Genomic DNA, 17835 nt, shown 5'->3' on the forward strand with positions numbered 1-17835 from the left:
TTTGCCTACCATTGCTTTTTTTTTTCTTTCTTCGTCTTCTTTATTGACATATTACGATTTGCTCTTCAACAAAGTGATCATATACAGAATATGAAAATATGCATCTTACAGTGTGCAGAGGAAAGTTAAAAAAGACAAAAACAAACTGAGCTAAGGGGGAGTTACAGTTCATATAAATTTTTTAAACAAAAAACAGGCATTCATAGTTTTATAGCCTTTGGATGAGAGGAAAATTGAATTGAGTCAATGTGCTGTTTGACGTCCTTTGTAAAAACAAAGAAGTTAGGCTTTTTACCTGTAAATTTGCTTTTATGAATATGAACTTTAGCCAATATGCCTACCACTGCCAATACAGTTGAATAAATCCATAAAAGACACAGAGCAACATAAAAGGCACAGGAATAGAATCATATTTTAAAAAAACAAAGCAAAAACTGAGTGTAGAGATGGTAGTAAGGCACCTTTGTGGTTCTTCATATGGCTTAAAGACTGCAGGACACATACTGTTCTCCCACCACTGCTGTACAGTATATATGACGTCATGTTTCCAGTGCTCGCACGCCCTCTTGTGGTCGGTGTCGGTGCTCCCTGCTCCTCCTCCCCTCTCTGATCAACAACCAGCCTGGTGATATCATATGCTGGCTAAACCTCCACACAGAAGCAAAATGGCCGATAGTAAACTAACCGATCATACAGCGTCTGACAGTCATCAAGGGGTTATGCATGTTTTGTTTACAGCTTGAGAACTACAGTCGCGCAAAAAGGATACTCGCCTTTCCGCGTTTTTTTCTACAATTAACATTTCGCCTTTCGGTGATGTCATTTCTTATTCAACTTAGCCTTGAAAGCCTCGAAGAACTAGCTCGCTAAGCTAGCTACCTTGCTAGCCTGCTAGCGGTAGGTCTGCAAGAATTTTTGCACAGAAGCACTTTATGTCCTTTGTGATTCCCGAGGTGAGTATTCAACGTTAACCTTATACGCTTCGATGTTTTTTGTAATGTGTGTGTTGGGTATTAACGTTAATTATTTCCGCGTTTACACAGAAAAAACATTTGGGGTTCTCAGTTTAAGAGAGCTTCGCTTGTAGTGCGTTGCAATGCTGAGGAAACGTCACTGAAGTTCGTCGTTTAATTAGGCCCTGTCGAGCGTTACTGATGAACCAGCCTGCTAGCAGTATGTTCACTGACTTGTTCGTAGTGTTTTCGTGCCCACTTTTAAGTTCTGTACGTTATGTTAATGAAATGTACTGTTTGAAATTAAGGGGCTTATCGTTGGCTAATATGACGTGCCTGCAGTCTGCAGACAACTGCGTACAGGTTAGATTCGTCGAGCCGAGCGTCGGAGGCACCTTGCTCCGGGGCAGCCTGCCGCCGTGAGCCCCAGCTCGTCAGGTCACGGTACACTGATCAGCGGCAGCTTTAAAGTCGGCTAACCTTAGCTCTTCCTCACACAGGTCAAGCTTTCGATGGTCTCTAGTGGCTGCACAGCTATTCTTTACCGATTATTTACACGAAAATCAGGTCATTTGCTCGGTATGTGGCTCCAAACATCTGGCTTGTAGGGATTCTGGTGCATTATATCAATTGTGTATTAAACGTAATGTCAGCTGACCTATTTATACGGGATACAGTGAGAGGTTATTGCCATACGTTGTCAAGTTAGCGTACACTAGCGCTCTGTGACATGTTGCTAATTATGTGCAGCTTAGCCGACGGAAACACCGGGCCCAGTCGTATTTACAGCTCTCTGGTAAGATCTCTTTACTTACACATAGAGAACTGGTCCCTCTCAGCCCCCAGCAATGTTTTGCTTTCAGTTAAAACTGGCTCACGTGACTTGAGTATAAGTTGTGTATTTGCGTATTGCATTCACTGTGTTAACTTTTGGCAGGGTGGTAGGCAGGTGTTAGATCAGTGAGAGCATGTCCTTCATAACACTGGATGGATCCCGTCATGCACTGGCATTAAAGCTAGTGTCTCCTGGATAATGCTGTCATTACAGTTACTGTGATGTAAAATGATGATTGTTGTATAGTTTGAAGTCACTTGTTTGTTTAGCTACTGCCTGTGTTGTCTGTTGGTTGGAATTGCAATCGTTTGCTTGTTAATGAATTATGCAGTGAGAAGCTAGGCTACCAAAGGCTGTTGTCATGCTGTCTGCCCCTGGTTAACATTACATTCTTTACAACACTCACTGTGTGGGAGTATACTTGGCAGGGATCTGATCAAATGCATATTACTCATGTTGAGTTCAGGTCTGAACTGTGTGTGTATGAGAGAGAGAGAGAGAGAGAGAGAGAGAGAGAGGTATGCATGCTTTTGTGAGCATTAAATTACTTTCAGTGTGGCTTGATGTGTAGCGTAAATAATTGAATGTGTACATTTCTCTTCACAGACAGGAGAATCAGGAAAGGGAACAGCAGTTCATGGAAGACAAGAAAAAGAAGAAAGAAGATAAAAAGAAAAGGGAAACCTCTCAGAAGGTAAACTGAGTCACTAAATGGCACAGCTGACTTTGACGATATATTTTGCAGATAATCTGTGTGGTATTCCTGCTTTCCATATCATTATCACTCATTTGTTCAGGGTTGTTTTTGAGGACTAAACTTCTCAAGATTAACTTGACATTGTCACTGTTTTATTAGTTAACTGAAATTTTAGTGCTTTGGGTAGGATTTTGTCATGTTTGGAAATTGTAAAAAAAAACTTATGTCATATATATATTATATTTTATGTTGGTGTAAACAGTGCCTCGCTTTTAATTGTCCCCTGCCTTATATCTGACTTGCTCTTTGTATTTTAGGTGCCAGAACAGAAAATCAAAGGTATGTTTTTTTTTTTCTTTTGTTATTATCACATTCTTCTTCCTTCTATAAGTCACTATTTCATATAATAATGTCAGTGGTATAACTTGTGTGTCTTATTGTTAAATATGCTGTAATCAGCAGTACATAGCTTTCATAAGAACTTAAATGTATTGTGATTACCAAGGGAATTATTGCACAAGGTTTTGCCTATACAGTACCAGTCAAAAGTTTGGAGACACTTTCTCATTCAAGGGAGTGGGAAGGTGTATCCAAACGTTTGACTGGTACTGTATGTGCTCATACTTCAGACACTTAACAAGGCACGTTTTCTTCGACTGTTAGCTACTTGGTAACTTACCCTATCTGTAACCCTCATGGATTTAGTCTTTTTATTGTACTAAAGTCTACTGGGGATTCACAACCTTTATTTGTTTATTCCAGTGCCAGAATCAGCCAAGCCCTCCTCTACCCAGCCGCTCGCCACCCCAGGCTCAGTGTCCCCCAGCCCTGGCCCTATTGCCCCCTCATCCCCCAGTCCTGGTGCAGCCGGGGTTTCTGCACAAGTTCCTCCTGGTGGTGGGAACAATGCAAAGCAGCGGACTGCTGTGGCCAACGGACAGCCCTCCTCCCCCTCTGGAAGCCAGACCTCCCAGCAGCAGCGATACATGTCCAGAGAGGTACCACCAAGATTTCGCTGCCAGCAGGACCACAAAGTGCTACTGAAGAGGGGCCAGCCACCGCTGTCCTCCATGCTGCTGGGTGGAGGAGGAGGGGAAGGGGGTGCAGGAGGGGTTGGAGTGGGCAGTGGCTGGGGAGCCACCTCACCTCTTTCCTCACAGGGAGCAGATAACCCCAATGCAAACACAGCTGGAGCCACAGGTGGGTCGATGTCCCAGAGCAGAAAAGATTAACAAGTTGCATATGTAGTCCACTGAGTACCACTTGCACCAACAAGAGTGATCTTCTATCTTAAAGTAATAATTGTCCAGGAACTTGCTTTTGTTAAGAAACACCACTGTGCTTTGTACAGTTTTTCCAACAGCCATTAAAATGATTTTAAAACAGCATATCACCATCAATTGACATTACAACATAAAATCCACTTAAATTATAGTTGTAAAGTTGTAGATGACCACAGTAATATACACCACTGACTAGTAATCTCTATTAATGGCCCCACTAATTGGTACAATGTACAAGTTATTAGTTAGTATAATTAGTGCTTAAATTGTCAATTAAATGAATGGTCTCAATTTTTTCCATCTAGATTCCAACCTGGGTTCATCCTCTCCTTCACCCCCCACCTCCTCCTCATCCTCATTATGTGTCGCTGGTCTGTCGTCGTCGTCTTCTACTACTACTACTACTTCAACTTATGCAAATTCCACATGGGGGGCAGGCTCTGTCAGCCAGTCCTCCTCTCAGGGCTGTGGGAAGGTGATTGTGGATGGGACTGACCTGGAGGATTGGCCTAGCATCCTAGGCGGGGCCAAATTGAATTCTGACGGGGCTGGAGGAGGGGTGCAGGAGCAAGACTGCCCCGGTAACAACAACAACAGTAGTGCCTCATGGAGTGAGAGAAACATCCAGCAGAAGGGAGGAGCAGGAGGAGGAGGAGCAGGGAACATGGACAATCCCTCCCCACCTCATTCTTCTCCTCTTTCCTCCTCGTCGTCGCTTAATGAATGTGTTCAGTCAAGTGGTGGTGTGTGGGGATCATCCACCTCCTCTCAGGTGGAGGCAGGGCTGGGATCAGCAGCATTTTACAATTCCAAAGTCTCCCATCTTCTTCCTGGGCCTCAGGAGAGCCCTGTAGGTGGCAACAGCAGTGTCCCTGGTGCCAATTTCAACCCCAACGTGAACCCCTCCGCCTGGCCTGCCCTAGTGCAGGGTGGGACATCATCTTCGGCTAGCGACGGCCTTCCTCTACACTCGTCCATTACATCAGCTTCCTCGTTCTCTGCCAGCACCACCCTCATCACCACTCACTCTCTTTCATCTGTGAATCAAACTAGCCTCCATAGGCAGCACACTGAGACAGCTGTGGTAGCCAGGATTGGAGAACAGCAGCAGCACTTGGGAAACCCAGGACTGGAACTGGGTTCAGATGGAGGTGTGCGAGGAGTAGGGGCAGGACCAGGACCAAATCAAGAGGGTGGCACTGAGAGGGAGAGTCTTGCTGGTGTCGAAGAAGGGAGTGGAAATCTCTCTGGCTCTTCATCTTCCTCCTCTGCTGCCTCTTCCTCTTGGAGATCCATGCCTCCAGTGTCCTCTGACCTCAGTGCAGGTGTCTCACAGGCAGATGGGTGGAGGGGAGGGGGGACTGGAGCTCAAGGGCAGGAAGGGAACGTATGGGGCTTTGGTAGCCAGGGTGACAAGGCAGCGTGGGGCAGGGGAAATGATGGTGGCTCAAATACCCCAGTGGTATCTCAGGGAGCGTGGGAAGACGGGAGTTCAGAAGCAGAATGGGGTGGCACAGCGGGAGGTGTAAGTTCAAGTAACTTAGCAATAGGAAGTGGAAGAGGAGGAGATGGGAGCAGTAACAGCAGCAGTAGTGGAGGCAGTGTAGGTGTTGGCGGCAGTGTTTTGCAGGACTCTGCCTCACCAAAGTTTGCAACTATGACAAAAGCTTGGGACAATCAGAAAGGGATCGAAAGTGGGGATGGGGCAGTTGGGGAGTGGGATGGAGGAGGAGGGCAGGGTGGAGGCAGTGGAGGTGGAGGACCTTCATCCTCTAGCGGAGGAGGGTCTATAGCTGGAAGTGGTGGAGGAGGGAGTGGTAGCGGACATAAACAGGAGCAAGCCTCGTCTGTGCGCGACCACGCCAACCAAACCTCCAATGCTGAAGTGGCCTTACTTAGCATGCTCAATCGATCTGACTTGGACCCCAGAGTTCTGTCTAACACGGGCTGGGGGCAGACCCAGATTCGACAGAATGTGGCCTGGGACCTGGACACCACAAAAGGAGCAGCAAACAGAAATGAAAGAAGCACTTCATCTTCCTCTGCATTCTCATCAGGAACCATGAACACTACCACTAGTCGCGGTCCTGGGTACCCGTCAAACACCAGTTCAATAACTAACGATCCATCTGCTGGTAGTCACACGACCAGCATGAACTCTGGCCCTGCTTCAGTGAGGGATGGTTGGGATGGTGGTGCTCCACAGTCCACCTGTGGTTCTCACATGCCTGGTAGCACTATGAAGAAGCCAGGAACACCAGAAGACAATATGGAGGGCAACCAGGCAAAGGCAGCTCGAGGCTGGGGTGAACTCCCACCCGAAAACCAGGGCAAAGGATGGGGGACTGAAGAACAGCAATGGGGGGATCGCAGAAGAGGAGGAGGGAACTGGAGAGACTATGGAGAACAGGGTAGTGGATGGACTGATGGTCCAGAGGAAAAAGGGACAGGGGGATGGAAGGGGACGGGAAGAGGGGAGGTAGGTGGTTGGGGAGGAAAGTGTGGAGGTGGAGGAGACTGGGGACAGAGAGACTCCATACCTGGAGGTGGGTGGGGAGATGGGCGAAGCAGAGGTGGAAGCAACTCTGATGAGGGATCTTCCTGGGGTAATTTGGATGAAGGGGGATCTCAGCGTGGAGGATGGGGAGGGGGAGATGTGGGAGGAGGCAAATCCCACCAGGACTGGGGGAGTGCCAAGCCCCACACAGCAGCAGCACAGATACCAAACAGCCAAGTGGCAACAATGAAAGCCCCAAATCAACAGCAGCACCAATCACAGGGCCAGCAGCCACCAGGAGGACCCACGCAGGGAGGGTGGAACAGCCGGCCTAATGTTGGAGGTGGAGGTACACCATCCAAGAATCAGAACCAAAGTTCGGGCTGGACGTCTGGCCCAATCCCCCAAATCTCCAGTGGTGGGGGTGACACCCTGGAGCCTAGTGGCTGGGAAGAGCCCTCCCCTCAATCCATCAGTCGCAAGATGGAAATCGACGATGGCACATCAGCCTGGGGAGACCCAACCCACTATAACAGCAAGAATGTGAACTTGTGGGACAAAAACAGCGCTACACCTGGCCAAAGCCACAGTCAGCAGGCCCCACCGCCGTCCATGCAGCAACAGCCACCTAGAAGGCAGCAGGGGATGCAGCACAGCAGGGACACAAACCCTGGCAATGCAGCAGTTGGTGTGTAGACATTTTGCCATAATAAATATCTGTGCATTTAACAACCAAATTTGATTTAGCATCAGCATTTGAAGTGTTTTTAAAGTATTGCTAATTTTTTTTTACTCACTCATCAGTTTGGATGTTTCAACTTTCTATTTTCTTTTGGCGCATTGTAAAGCAAATTGTTCAATTTTATCAATCTCCAGGCCCAGGTATGTGGGGCGGTGGTGCACAATCTGTTGATAATGGTACCACTGCTTGGGGTCAGGCGTCAGATACAGCAATAGGATGGAGTGAACCAGATGAACCCGGAAAAACTTCTGGCTGGGGGAACCCCTCACCCAACCCTGGTAAATCTGGTAAGAATAGACATTTTGTGTAATTCAAAATATTACAATATCCGAGTTCTTGATGCTCAGTCTCAAATCAAGCAACATTATGCATCTCCCAATTTAAATAGCTTTTGACATCTCTCAACTACAATTTTCAAAGAGAGACTCTAGAGAGATGTTATCATAACTATTTGTTTTTTTTTTGTTGCAGGCACCAAATCGATGGAAGGCTGGGGTGGGAAGGGAGAAGGATCTGTGGCAGCTTCCCGGCACCCCAGCTGGGATGAGGAAGATGATGGTAGTGGAGGGGTCTGGAACAGTACTGGCTCCCAGGGAAGCAGCTCCTCCTTTAACTCTGGCGGCTGGGGTCAGACTCATGGAGGAAAGAGAGGCAACATAAAGGTTGGGAAAATTAAGTCCCAGGACACTCAGGTTCATGTGGGCTCTCTTGACTCATTGTTTTAAATATTAAAAACTGAAAGCGACATTTTAGAGGAAAGTCATTTTAAAGTCAGACAAAGCAGTTCTTATTTTGTTTCATAACTTTCCTCAGTATTGACTACCATTTGCATTTTTATTCTCTTCACCTCTTCTTCTTTACTGAGAGTAATGATTGAATTTCTTCCCTAAAGGGTGGAGGAGGGGACAGCTGGATGAACCCAGTGTCACGCCAGTTTTCAAACATGGGTCTTCTGGTAAGATTTATTCATAATTAATTTTTCAAAAATAATTCTAGTGTTTTGAAGCAGCAACTGTAAGGCATCATTGATGTTTTATGTGGGTTCTTGATTGTTGCACTGCTATTTTATGATTTATTACATTTTCTCTAAAAAGATACTAAATCAAAGCTCACATAATCAAACCTTGTGTCACAAACACTGATATTGTTGTAATGAAGAATGGATTATCAGTGAGGTCTCTGTTACAGTTCCCTTTAACTAAATAACTTTGTTGTTTCTTAGGGTGATGACCCAAGTGTTGATAAGAAGATGGAAGGAGACAAGAGAGGCATAACTGACTATAATGGAGAGATGAGGAGGGGAGGAAGAGGTGGAGGAGGTTACCGGATGCCTAGTTCCAAAGACATGGGTCCTGTCGACATGGGGCCCTATGGTGAAAAAGTATGTTTCCCTTACAGCAAGTGCTCTTTAAAGTGCTCATGAAACTGCTTAACCGCAATTCCATGTTCAGTGTTGATGAACTCTGCTTGAAAAACAACAATCAAATGAGAAATCTTCAACTACAAATTTATTGCTATTGTTGTATGGTTTCCATTTTACTCTGCTCCAGATGGGTGGCCATGGAGTGTTTGTTGGCAGTGGCGGAGGGATGCCTCAGCCTCGAGGGATGCACCAGCCTGGCATGCATCCCATGAACCCCTCCCAGGGGTTACGTGCTCAAGTGCCTCATCAGTTCCTGTCTGCTCAGGTCTGGTGTCTTCTTTGTCTAATGTTTCTAAGTACTAAATTAATATTGCCCATACGGCTGATGCTGCATGTGAATAATTGGAGAGGTGGAGGGAAAGATATGCATTAAACTCATAGTGATACTCTGGGCAGTTGGTTAGTTGGCTGCTGTATAGCAGAATAATTTATTACCTGACTACCTTAATGATCTGGCAATAGATATCACAAAAATGGCTTTTTGGCCACTAGCACAATGTTTAGACATGATAAAACAATGACTTTATTTATTTATTTCTTGTGTTCTGTATATGAACTGTTAATTCAATTGTTTTCCCAGAACACGTTGGCAACATCTTTAGTTCTCTGTCACACATCTTTCATCAGACACCTTGTAAAATTACCAAACTGGAGATGACGTTTTAATTGTCTTATTCATCTCATCTTATAAATGAATGCAGGCCCGCACTTGTTGCATCTTGAAGTCTTCTTTGTCTCTGGAAAATACAACTATGTTTTAAGGAGCGGCTGCTCAAAATCACTTGCAGAAGTCTGCCCTCTTGCATACAAATTCAGTCCCACAGCAATAAATAAACTGTCTTACACACCTGCGTGGTAGATGGGACAGCCATGATTAGAAATGTCACTCTTTGAGTGACAGCTATTTATATGCATAGATTTGTAATGAATGGAGTTAAATCAATTAGAGTATCCCTGTTTCTTATGGTTGGTATTATCACTCAAAGTTTCTGTATCAATAGCTTTATGTAATTGAATTGCTGTGACATACAGGTGCCGGGTCCTATGCTGAAGCAGATGCCCTCTCCTGGTGGCAGTGTGGGTGGAGTGGTCGGAGGAGTAGGCGGCGTCAGTGGCGTTGGAAGTGTTGGAGGGGTCGGTGGTGTTGGTGGAGGAATGTTCCCTCCTCAGATTTCCCCACAGCAGCTAGCAATGCTCAGCAACATTTACCCCCACATGCAGCAGTTCCATCTGGTATGTGCCTAATGCTAGATTGTTCATTGATGTATTAATTCATCACATTAAATATTTATTTCAATTTTGATGGTTTTGCACCACAGCCTGTGTAACTCTGCATTGGAATATCTTAAAATGCACGGTGAATTGTATTAAACCCTCCCCTTATAGTGCACTCACAGTATCTGTATGTGAACAGTAGCTTGTAATATTCTTTGTTTACCTCTATCTCTGAACATTTCTGCCCTCCAACCCACAGGCTTGTCAACTCCTGCTACAACAGCAGCAACAGCAGCAGCAGCAGCAGCTCCTGCAGAACCAGAGGAAGTTCCCTCAGCCTCAGCCTCTCAGGCAGCAGCCAGACCCACAGCAGGTGAGCATTATTGTGTTTTATACAGTACCATGCAATGTCACCAGGACCTCAACCATTACTATTGTACCTGTATATCTCCGCTGCAACATCACTGTCTCAATCACACTACAGAACATACTAATTGTTAGGTGTTGTAAGTGCACTCTATATATGGGAAGTGGTTAGAACTGTTCAGGTGATTATTTCACTGTGAATAATTAGTTGAGATTTACTGCCTTTGGGTAGTGCCAGGAAAAGTCTCAGTCACAAAGAGCTACACACTAATTAGTAAGACTTAACATACTCTCCATGATCTTCTGGTAGTCCCTTAATGTGACTACAATGTGCCCTTTCATCATGTAGGCTAGAATCTGTAAATTTTTATACGTTGGTAATTAAAGTTTTAACTCACTGAGTCTATTTGTGACCATTCAGTGTACTTTGCAATTATTCTGATTTATGTTCTTAAATCTTGTCCTTCTCAGCTGGCGAGGATTATGGCTATTCTGCAGCAGCAAAGACAGCATCAGCATGGTGGAGTTGGAGGAGCAGCAGGAGGGAGCTCCAAACTCTCCCCGTCTCACCTGGGCCTATCCAAACAGCCCATGGTAGACCCCCTTCCGCATCCTGGGATGGGTGGCCCCTTATCAGACCTACATGCCAAAACCCAAGGGATGTACTCGGGTGAGTCCTACAAGCAAATTGTTTGTGGGTTAGACTGCATTGGTCAGATGTGATGCAATCAGCTCTATATGTACAACTATAAATAAAACGGATATAGCTAATTCAGGTTTAAAGTTGTATGTGTTAGGCTGCCAAAATAACATGAAGTACATGAAGTTATCAGATCCACATAGAATGAGGAGAGTTTGGATCTTCATATGTTTGTCTAGGTGGGCCAATAACAACCATCCAGTCATATCCATCTAATTTGTGCCAACACAAGCATATGTTACCTCTGTCATCATTGTTGCTGTAACAACAGCTTCTGGCCTTCATTACTTTGTGTTCAGTGTCACTGGGGTTGCACACATTTGGGTGGGGGCTACATTTACCAGTTTAGCCAGTCTTTATTGAACTGAACTTGAGTGGAATGCAGTATAGCCATGAATATTTGTGTTTTTCCTCTTGTTAGGGCTTGCCCCTGGCGGTAACCTGTCAGGACTAGAGCTCGGTCCCATGATGGGAGGGATGAAGGACACAGGAGGACAGCAGTCCCGCTTCAAATGGATGATGGAGGGACATTCCCCAGCTCCATCTCCCCCTGACACAAACCTTCACAAGAATGGTAGGTTAACATGGTTTGTAACATGATTTTCGCATAGACAAGATTCACACACCTCACACCTCAGTCAGTGATTTGAAACATAATAATGTCAATCGGTTTGACCTTATTTCTCTCTACCTTGCCATTCCCAAGGCCCTTTACCCAGCGCTTTAAAGGTGAGAGGAGGATCCCCTTACTCCCAGTATGAAATGCTGGGCGGTGAAGGTTTAGGTATTCCCCCTCAAGGCTCTGCAGACAACTGGCACCGGACCCCTGGGAGTAAAATGGGGAACAAACCTGCCACATCCAGCTGGCCTCCAGGTGAATCCGTCTTTCTCTGCTTCTTGTTACTATATGATGAATTGTGATGAGACAACAGATAATTTAATTTCAACTGAGGCTCAAATATGCAGGGGGCCATATTGCCATCTTATTTTCATAGCCTTCCAATACATGTTGGGTGTTATAAATAAATGTCACGTTAAGCAAAGAAGTGTCACAATTTCGATTCTAAATTATAAATCGATTGAAAATGAGCGTTTTATTTCAAACTTCGAAGAAACAACAGAACTGGAAAATCCTCCTGCTTCCCTGAAGTCACCGGTGTGGCAACAGTTTGCCTTCCCCATGAGTTGTCTAAACAATGCACACGTCATTGACAGAGGAACTACAGTTTATAGGCTATGCTACACACTTCGGTAAAGTTGTAAATATATTGACAGATTTGAAGTTCCCGGATCAATAACTCATTAGTGAAACGTTGAAGCGTAGGTAGGGTAATCAATAGCTGTAAGGTAGTCAATGAGCTACAACTGAATTTTCACCATAACTAGCCGTCCTCTGAGCTGGACTAATAACATCGGTCTCTATGTACAGCCGGCTGTGAGATGAGTGCGTTGGGGCGTAAAACCAATGATCTGTTGATCTTTACAAATCAAGACTCGATAGTGTAGCAATGGTATAGCCGTCAGTGCTGAAAAAACATGTTTAAATCGAATCATGACCTTAAAATGGAAAGTCAGATTGAATTGTGGATTTGGAGAATGGTGACACCCCTAGTTAAACAGAAGAGGAGGCGCAATCAAATTGTCCCCAAATAAATATAAAAAAATAGTGGGATCAGCACACCCTCAACCACCAGATTTTGGTTATGTTATCTTTGTATTTGATTTTTAAAAAATGCAGTAGCTTTATAGCATTTCATTTCAATCATTCAATGTTTTCTGTTCTCTGATGATAGAGTTCCAGCCCGGTGTGCCCTGGAAGGGAATCCAGAGTAGTGGAGACCCAGAGTCTGACCCCTACATGACCCCTGGTAGTGTTCTTGGCTCCCCAGGACCCCCAACCCTTAACGACTCTGACCACCAGTTACTGCGAGACAACATAGGTATTTGACTAAATGTGCCAAATATTTTGATGAATATAGCTGTTTGTTTCAGCAGACTGTTATCTTTCCTGACATTTAAAAGTATCACATACAGATATCAAAAATCATTTGTTAAAGTAATACATGAGTTCAAAGTTCTTTGGTTCACAAGTAAAACCAAAGCATAGATTACATGGGCTTGTGTTTTTCATTCACTGACTCCTCATCGTTCTCTCACATGCACAAAGTGAGGCATGCAGCCAAGTTTTACTTTTTTGTTTAAATCAGTAGTTTTTTAATACTTAAAGTTGAATCAAATCATCACACACTTGTTTTAGGGGAAAGTGCGTTGCCCAGCATCCTAAATACAGTATGTTTCCTTACTTCTCTTAGTGAAATTCAGAAAGGAGGATATACATGTTTTTGAAATCCCTGAAAACAGGCTTCAGTGCCATTTATTGGTATAAAGTCTTTGGTCAAAGGTTTGACAAACAGTGTTCTTCACAGGCTCTATCTCCAGTCCAGCTGAACTATAGTCATCTTATCTTGTTTATCACAGGATGTTTTATTCAGATAACCTTGTAATGTTTCATAGGGCCAAATCCCTCCCTCAACACCTCGCTGCCTTCACCAGGTGCCTGGCCCTACAGTGCCTCAGACAGCCCCCTCAGCAATGCACACAGCACAGGTATGTTTTCATTATTTTAATCTCTTTTTTTCTACTGCATTTTGACTTTGGAATCTCTGTTATGGCATTAGCTCAGTTGTTATTTGCTTTGCTGTTTCTTGATTTCTGTTACAATAATTGTTTTCACTATATTTCACTGGTGTACAAGTTATGCTTTTTCTACAAAGACGCCAAAGGAATTACTCTCCACTCCCATTTCTGTGGTTTGTTTGTGAAAACACATTTTCCCCCTCTTTTCCCCACCGCCCCATTTCCTCTTCAGGAAAGTACTCGGAGTACAAGCCCAGCTGGCCCCCAGAGCCCATCGGACAAAACAAGTTGTGGAAGACCAATCGCAACAGCTCACAGCTGCCACGCCCCCCTCCTGGCTTAACCAATCAGAAGCAGGCCTCACCTTCCCCATGGGGTAGTGGAGGCCCGCGGTTAGCCCGGGGCTGGGGAGGGGGTGGGATCAACCAAGAGTCAAGATTTGGGCCAGGTACTGTTTACAGGGGAAAGATCGGATTATTTCGTAACCATTTGTCTGCTTATAACTTCACTATAAATAGTATAGATAAAGTCTCAGGTTTGACTACAGTAATATGGAAGCTATAATAAAAGTTGTATTTATTTAAGTAAAGTCATCTTCAGCATTGTCTTGATATCCTCACTAACTGGTTCGTCCTTGTCCTCCTTTCTGTTTCTCTTCTTGTCTTTATAGGCTCAGCTTGGAGTGATGGTGTGGCCTCTAGAGGCAGTTGCTGGTTGCTGCTGAGCAACCTGACCCCTCAGGTAAGGAGTGCGAAAAAGAGGGAAGGACAGATTAAGAGAGATGGAAACCATGAGAGGAGACTTCAGGGTTCAGGGATGTTGTAGCACAAGCGACACAAGGAAAATATTTCCTATAGTGACATTGTAGAGAATAGACAGGAAAAGAGAAGAGGGAGATTTGGATTCGTACATACAACAAAGGTCTGCTGCTGGAATCGAGGTGCAGACATTGACGTTATGTGGCGTTCCTCTTAACAGAGGCTTAATTTGAGTAAGCTGTGCAAGTAACTTAGAATTTGAATTTTCTTACAACCGTTCATCACAGCAGAATTTATCACAGCTATAAAATAAAACGGCTACCCAGGCAGATTTGCCAAGATTTGAATTTGAAAGCAATAAACCGCTGTGGTCATTCATCTGTATTCTCCTTCAGTCTGTCTTATGCAAATGAGACGGAGTGATGCGTGACCCAGCTGTAATTGGATTGTGAAGTTGGATGAGCCATTTAATCAATTAGGGTTTGCACAAATGACACTAGCATGACACTGCTCTGGGAAAGGCTCAGAAATTAAAATGTTTAATGGTAAGTCTAGACAAAGTTTTTAGTTATATAGATTTTTTTTTTTAACAATAATCCATTTGGCCTTACTCAGTGCTCATGTGCACTCGCTTGTATTTCTTCCTCCCATAGTTAACTTTTGACAGAATTACAGACACAGATAAAGCCACAGTGTACAGTCTCACAGCATAATTTATTAATGTTAATTCTCATACACATAACCATTATTGTATAACCTCCTAGATACCCTGACCTTTTTCTGTTCCTATAATTGATGACTCAAGATTGTGGACAATTATTATAACATTGACACATCACTCACACACGCAGACGCGCACAATCTTTGAGACTTAACCTTCTTCTTTCCCTGTAGATCGATGGCTCCACACTGAGGACTATCTGCATGCAGCATGGCCCCCTGCTGACCTTCCACCTCGGCCTGACCCAGGGCAGCGCTCTGATTCGCTACAGCAGCCGGCAGGAAGCAGCCAAGGCCCAGGGTGCACTGCACATGTAGGTTAACCTGTAACATCCCTGATACACATCTACTTGACAATGAACATGCTCTTGTCAATCTAAAAAGCATTAATCTTTCAACTCTCTCTTAGGTGTGTACTGGGCAACACCACAATCCTGGCGGAGTTTGTGAGTGAGGAAGAAGTTGCTCGCTATTTTGCACATTCCCAGGCCGGAGGGGCAGAGGGGGCCAGCTCAGGAGGGGCAGCGGCTGGAGGGACGCAGGGTTCATCTGGAACAGGCACAGCTGTGGCCAGCAGTGGAGGTAGCTCCCCAGGAAGTGAGCGGGCAGCAGCGGGCACAACTTCAGGTGGAAACGGAAACGGTGGTGGAGGAGGGGAAAGTGGAGGCACAGTTCTAAGTAGTGTAAGGTCCCCCGGCTCTGGCTGGCAGAGTCTCGATGGTACAGGCAGTTCTTCAGAAACGTCTTCAGCCCAAGGACCAGGGCTGGGGATATTTTCCCAGTGGAGCACTAACGGGGCAGGGGAGGGCGGAGGTGTTGGGGGAGTAGAGTCCGGGAGGTCTGGACTTTGGGGAGGCATGACTGCGGGATACCCCAGCAGCAGCTTATGGGGGGCACCGCAAATTGAGGAAAGGCACCAAATGGACAGCCCTGCCGCTTTGTTGCCCGGTGATCTGCTGGGGGGAGGAGCTGATTCAATCTGAAGAGCCCCCCTCCCCCCTCCATTTGTACGTGTAGGTTTGGACACTGATACAACATACACTGGGATACATATGTACTTACTATAGCACACACACACATTTACATGGTATGCATATTAATGTACTACACATTTACACACATGTGCATACATATACATGGTATGCATATTAATGTGCACACACATAAAGCAGAAATGTGAGACATGCTTACACACATTCTCGTGGCCAGACTTAAGCTATTATATAAACAAATGCAGGGACTGTTAGATGTGTATACAGCCTTTTTCCACAGATGAAGATTTCAACTGCTTAGACTTGAAACCTGAAAAAAAAGAATGAAAAGTCAGTTGGTCTGAAAGACTTGACTGGATTGCAATGTGCTTAGTAAATAGGGGACTTTTCAACAGATTTACATACACATGCACACACCAAAAACAGACAAGCCTTCAGACAGATAGGCACTGTAAACAGCATTACCTTCATCGTATAAGAGAACTTAAAACTACTACATGATGTGAGGTTTAAGTGCAGTTTGTATTCATGTCTCTTTAAAAAAAAAAAAAAAAAAACGGAGACCGAATCCAAACACATGCAAACAGCTCTGATTGACAACAAAACTGTATCTTACTGTGTATGTTAAGTTTGGTTTTTTTCAGTTTGTTTGTATGTATGGTTTTAATTTTTGAACAGTGAAAATATTGAAAAATGTCATTGTTTTGTTTTCAAAATGCTGACCTCCTACTGTTGTATCTTGCGCACTCTTTCTCTGTTATTCTCTCTTGAACATGTTTGTTACTGTTGCAGTGATAAATGTTAAAATTGCTGGCAGTTTGAGGCTATGTTGCATTTCTCCATGTGTCGATACTGCGCGCAGTATCATACACACTATATGGACATGAGTATGAGTGAGACTGAGACCAAGTAAGTGGATTAAACCACCACAGTTTTGTGCGTGTGTGTGAATGTGAGGACCGTGTGTGTGTGCATGTTACTGCCTGTCATTAATGTGGGCAAGGCTGCTTACTATACAGAAGGTCTATACAAAATGTTTTGAGTGCATTCGGTATACTGCTGACTGTGTGTTAAGAAATATTGGCACTAATGCTTTTTCTCTCATTTGAAGTTGTTTGTTTTTTTAGCAGACTTGTCTTTTTTATTGTCCGACCTGCAATAATAAAAAAGAACATTTTAATGACACAAAGAGCTGAAGGCATACGCGTTGAGAAAATGGACATGCCAAATCTTATCAAACTGTGTGGAATGGGAGGGAGGGGTGGGACGGGTTGTTTACAGATGCAGAGTAAGAGTTACCGTACGTTTTTAATGTTTTGTTGTTGTGTATTTGTTTTAAATTAAGACAGGCTTTAACACTCCTGTTCAGTGTTTTCGTTTTGAGATTTTACAAAGGAAAAATTTATTTAAACAAATGAGAACAAGATTAATAAAGATGAAAGTATTGGCTTCTAAATTTGTCTTGTGGTCATTTCTGTGATGTTTTTTGTTTGTTTGTTTGTTTTTGTGTGAATTCAGTTTCAGGTTAAGCGGCTTTAAACTGTCCCTTATCTATTAATTAATAATGCTGTCTTGTACATGTTACATTGTTGAATATGGCAAAGAAATGACATTAAAGACAAGACAGGGAAACAAGCGAGCTCGTCCATCTGTCACCCTCTCATTACTATCCACAAACCAATCCTATTTAATACCCACGTCATCCTACAGTAAGCCACTGCTTACTGTATGAAATGATTTACTCCCTCTGATGCAATTACGAGTGTGTTAACTGGACATACTGTTGTTCACAGAAACGCTATTATAGACCAATAATTTTGTTGAAGAGTTCAGGGAATTCTCTGACATTTTGTGGCAAATGTACACTGATATGCAGGTTGAGTACATTGATCATAATAGATTTAAGTGTGTACAGCAGGCCACCAAAATGACAGAAAAGTGATGGATGGACTTAATTGATAACATGTGGGAAAATACAATTATTACTTATTGTCATTCACTGGCATTATAACATGGT

General features: G+C 44.1%; 1 protein-coding gene across 2 annotated transcripts; it reads left to right on the forward strand.

Moving 5' to 3' along the window:
- Positions 1 to 595: 595 nt before the first annotated feature.
- Positions 596 to 17274, forward strand: LOC122967657 (trinucleotide repeat-containing gene 6B protein-like). 2 transcript variants are annotated; one of them, XM_044332414.1, is made up of 21 exons: positions 596 to 953; positions 2395 to 2482; positions 2803 to 2824; positions 3248 to 3685; positions 4074 to 6953; positions 7142 to 7294; positions 7479 to 7669; positions 7900 to 7962; positions 8230 to 8388; positions 8558 to 8695; positions 9463 to 9663; positions 9905 to 10018; positions 10483 to 10681; positions 11133 to 11285; positions 11418 to 11585; positions 12505 to 12651; positions 13226 to 13318; positions 13581 to 13796; positions 14019 to 14089; positions 15001 to 15140; positions 15236 to 17274. In XM_044332414.1, exons 2-21 carry the CDS (start codon positions 2426 to 2428, stop codon positions 15807 to 15809), a joined length of 6177 nt encoding a protein of 2058 aa, XP_044188349.1. In that variant the 5' UTR covers positions 596 to 953; positions 2395 to 2425; the 3' UTR covers positions 15810 to 17274. The 2 variants fall into 2 exon arrangements, with proteins under 2 accessions (XP_044188349.1, XP_044188348.1); XM_044332413.1 differs by lacking the exon at positions 596 to 953 and having other exon boundaries at positions 2379 to 2482; positions 13265 to 13318.
- Positions 17275 to 17835: the final 561 nt, after the last annotated feature.

The sequence above is a fragment of the Thunnus albacares genome, chromosome 17, assembly GCF_914725855.1.
Source record: "Thunnus albacares chromosome 17, fThuAlb1.1, whole genome shotgun sequence".
Taxonomy (NCBI): domain Eukaryota; kingdom Metazoa; phylum Chordata; class Actinopteri; order Scombriformes; family Scombridae; genus Thunnus; species Thunnus albacares.

What these genes read in the sequence shown, in the direction of transcription:
- LOC122967657 (XM_044332414.1), top strand. Translation starts at nt 2,426, where the DNA reads ATGGAAGACAAGAAAAAGAAGAAAGAAGATAAAAAGAAAAGGGAAACC. An exon ending in TTTCAAACATGGGTCTTCTG is followed by an intron (nt 7,963 to 8,229) that starts GTAAGATTTATT and finishes GTTGTTTCTTAG; the next exon opens with GGTGATGACCCAAGTGTTGA. An exon ending in CACAAACCTTCACAAGAATG is followed by an intron (nt 11,286 to 11,417) that starts GTAGGTTAACAT and finishes GCCATTCCCAAG; the next exon opens with GCCCTTTACCCAGCGCTTTA.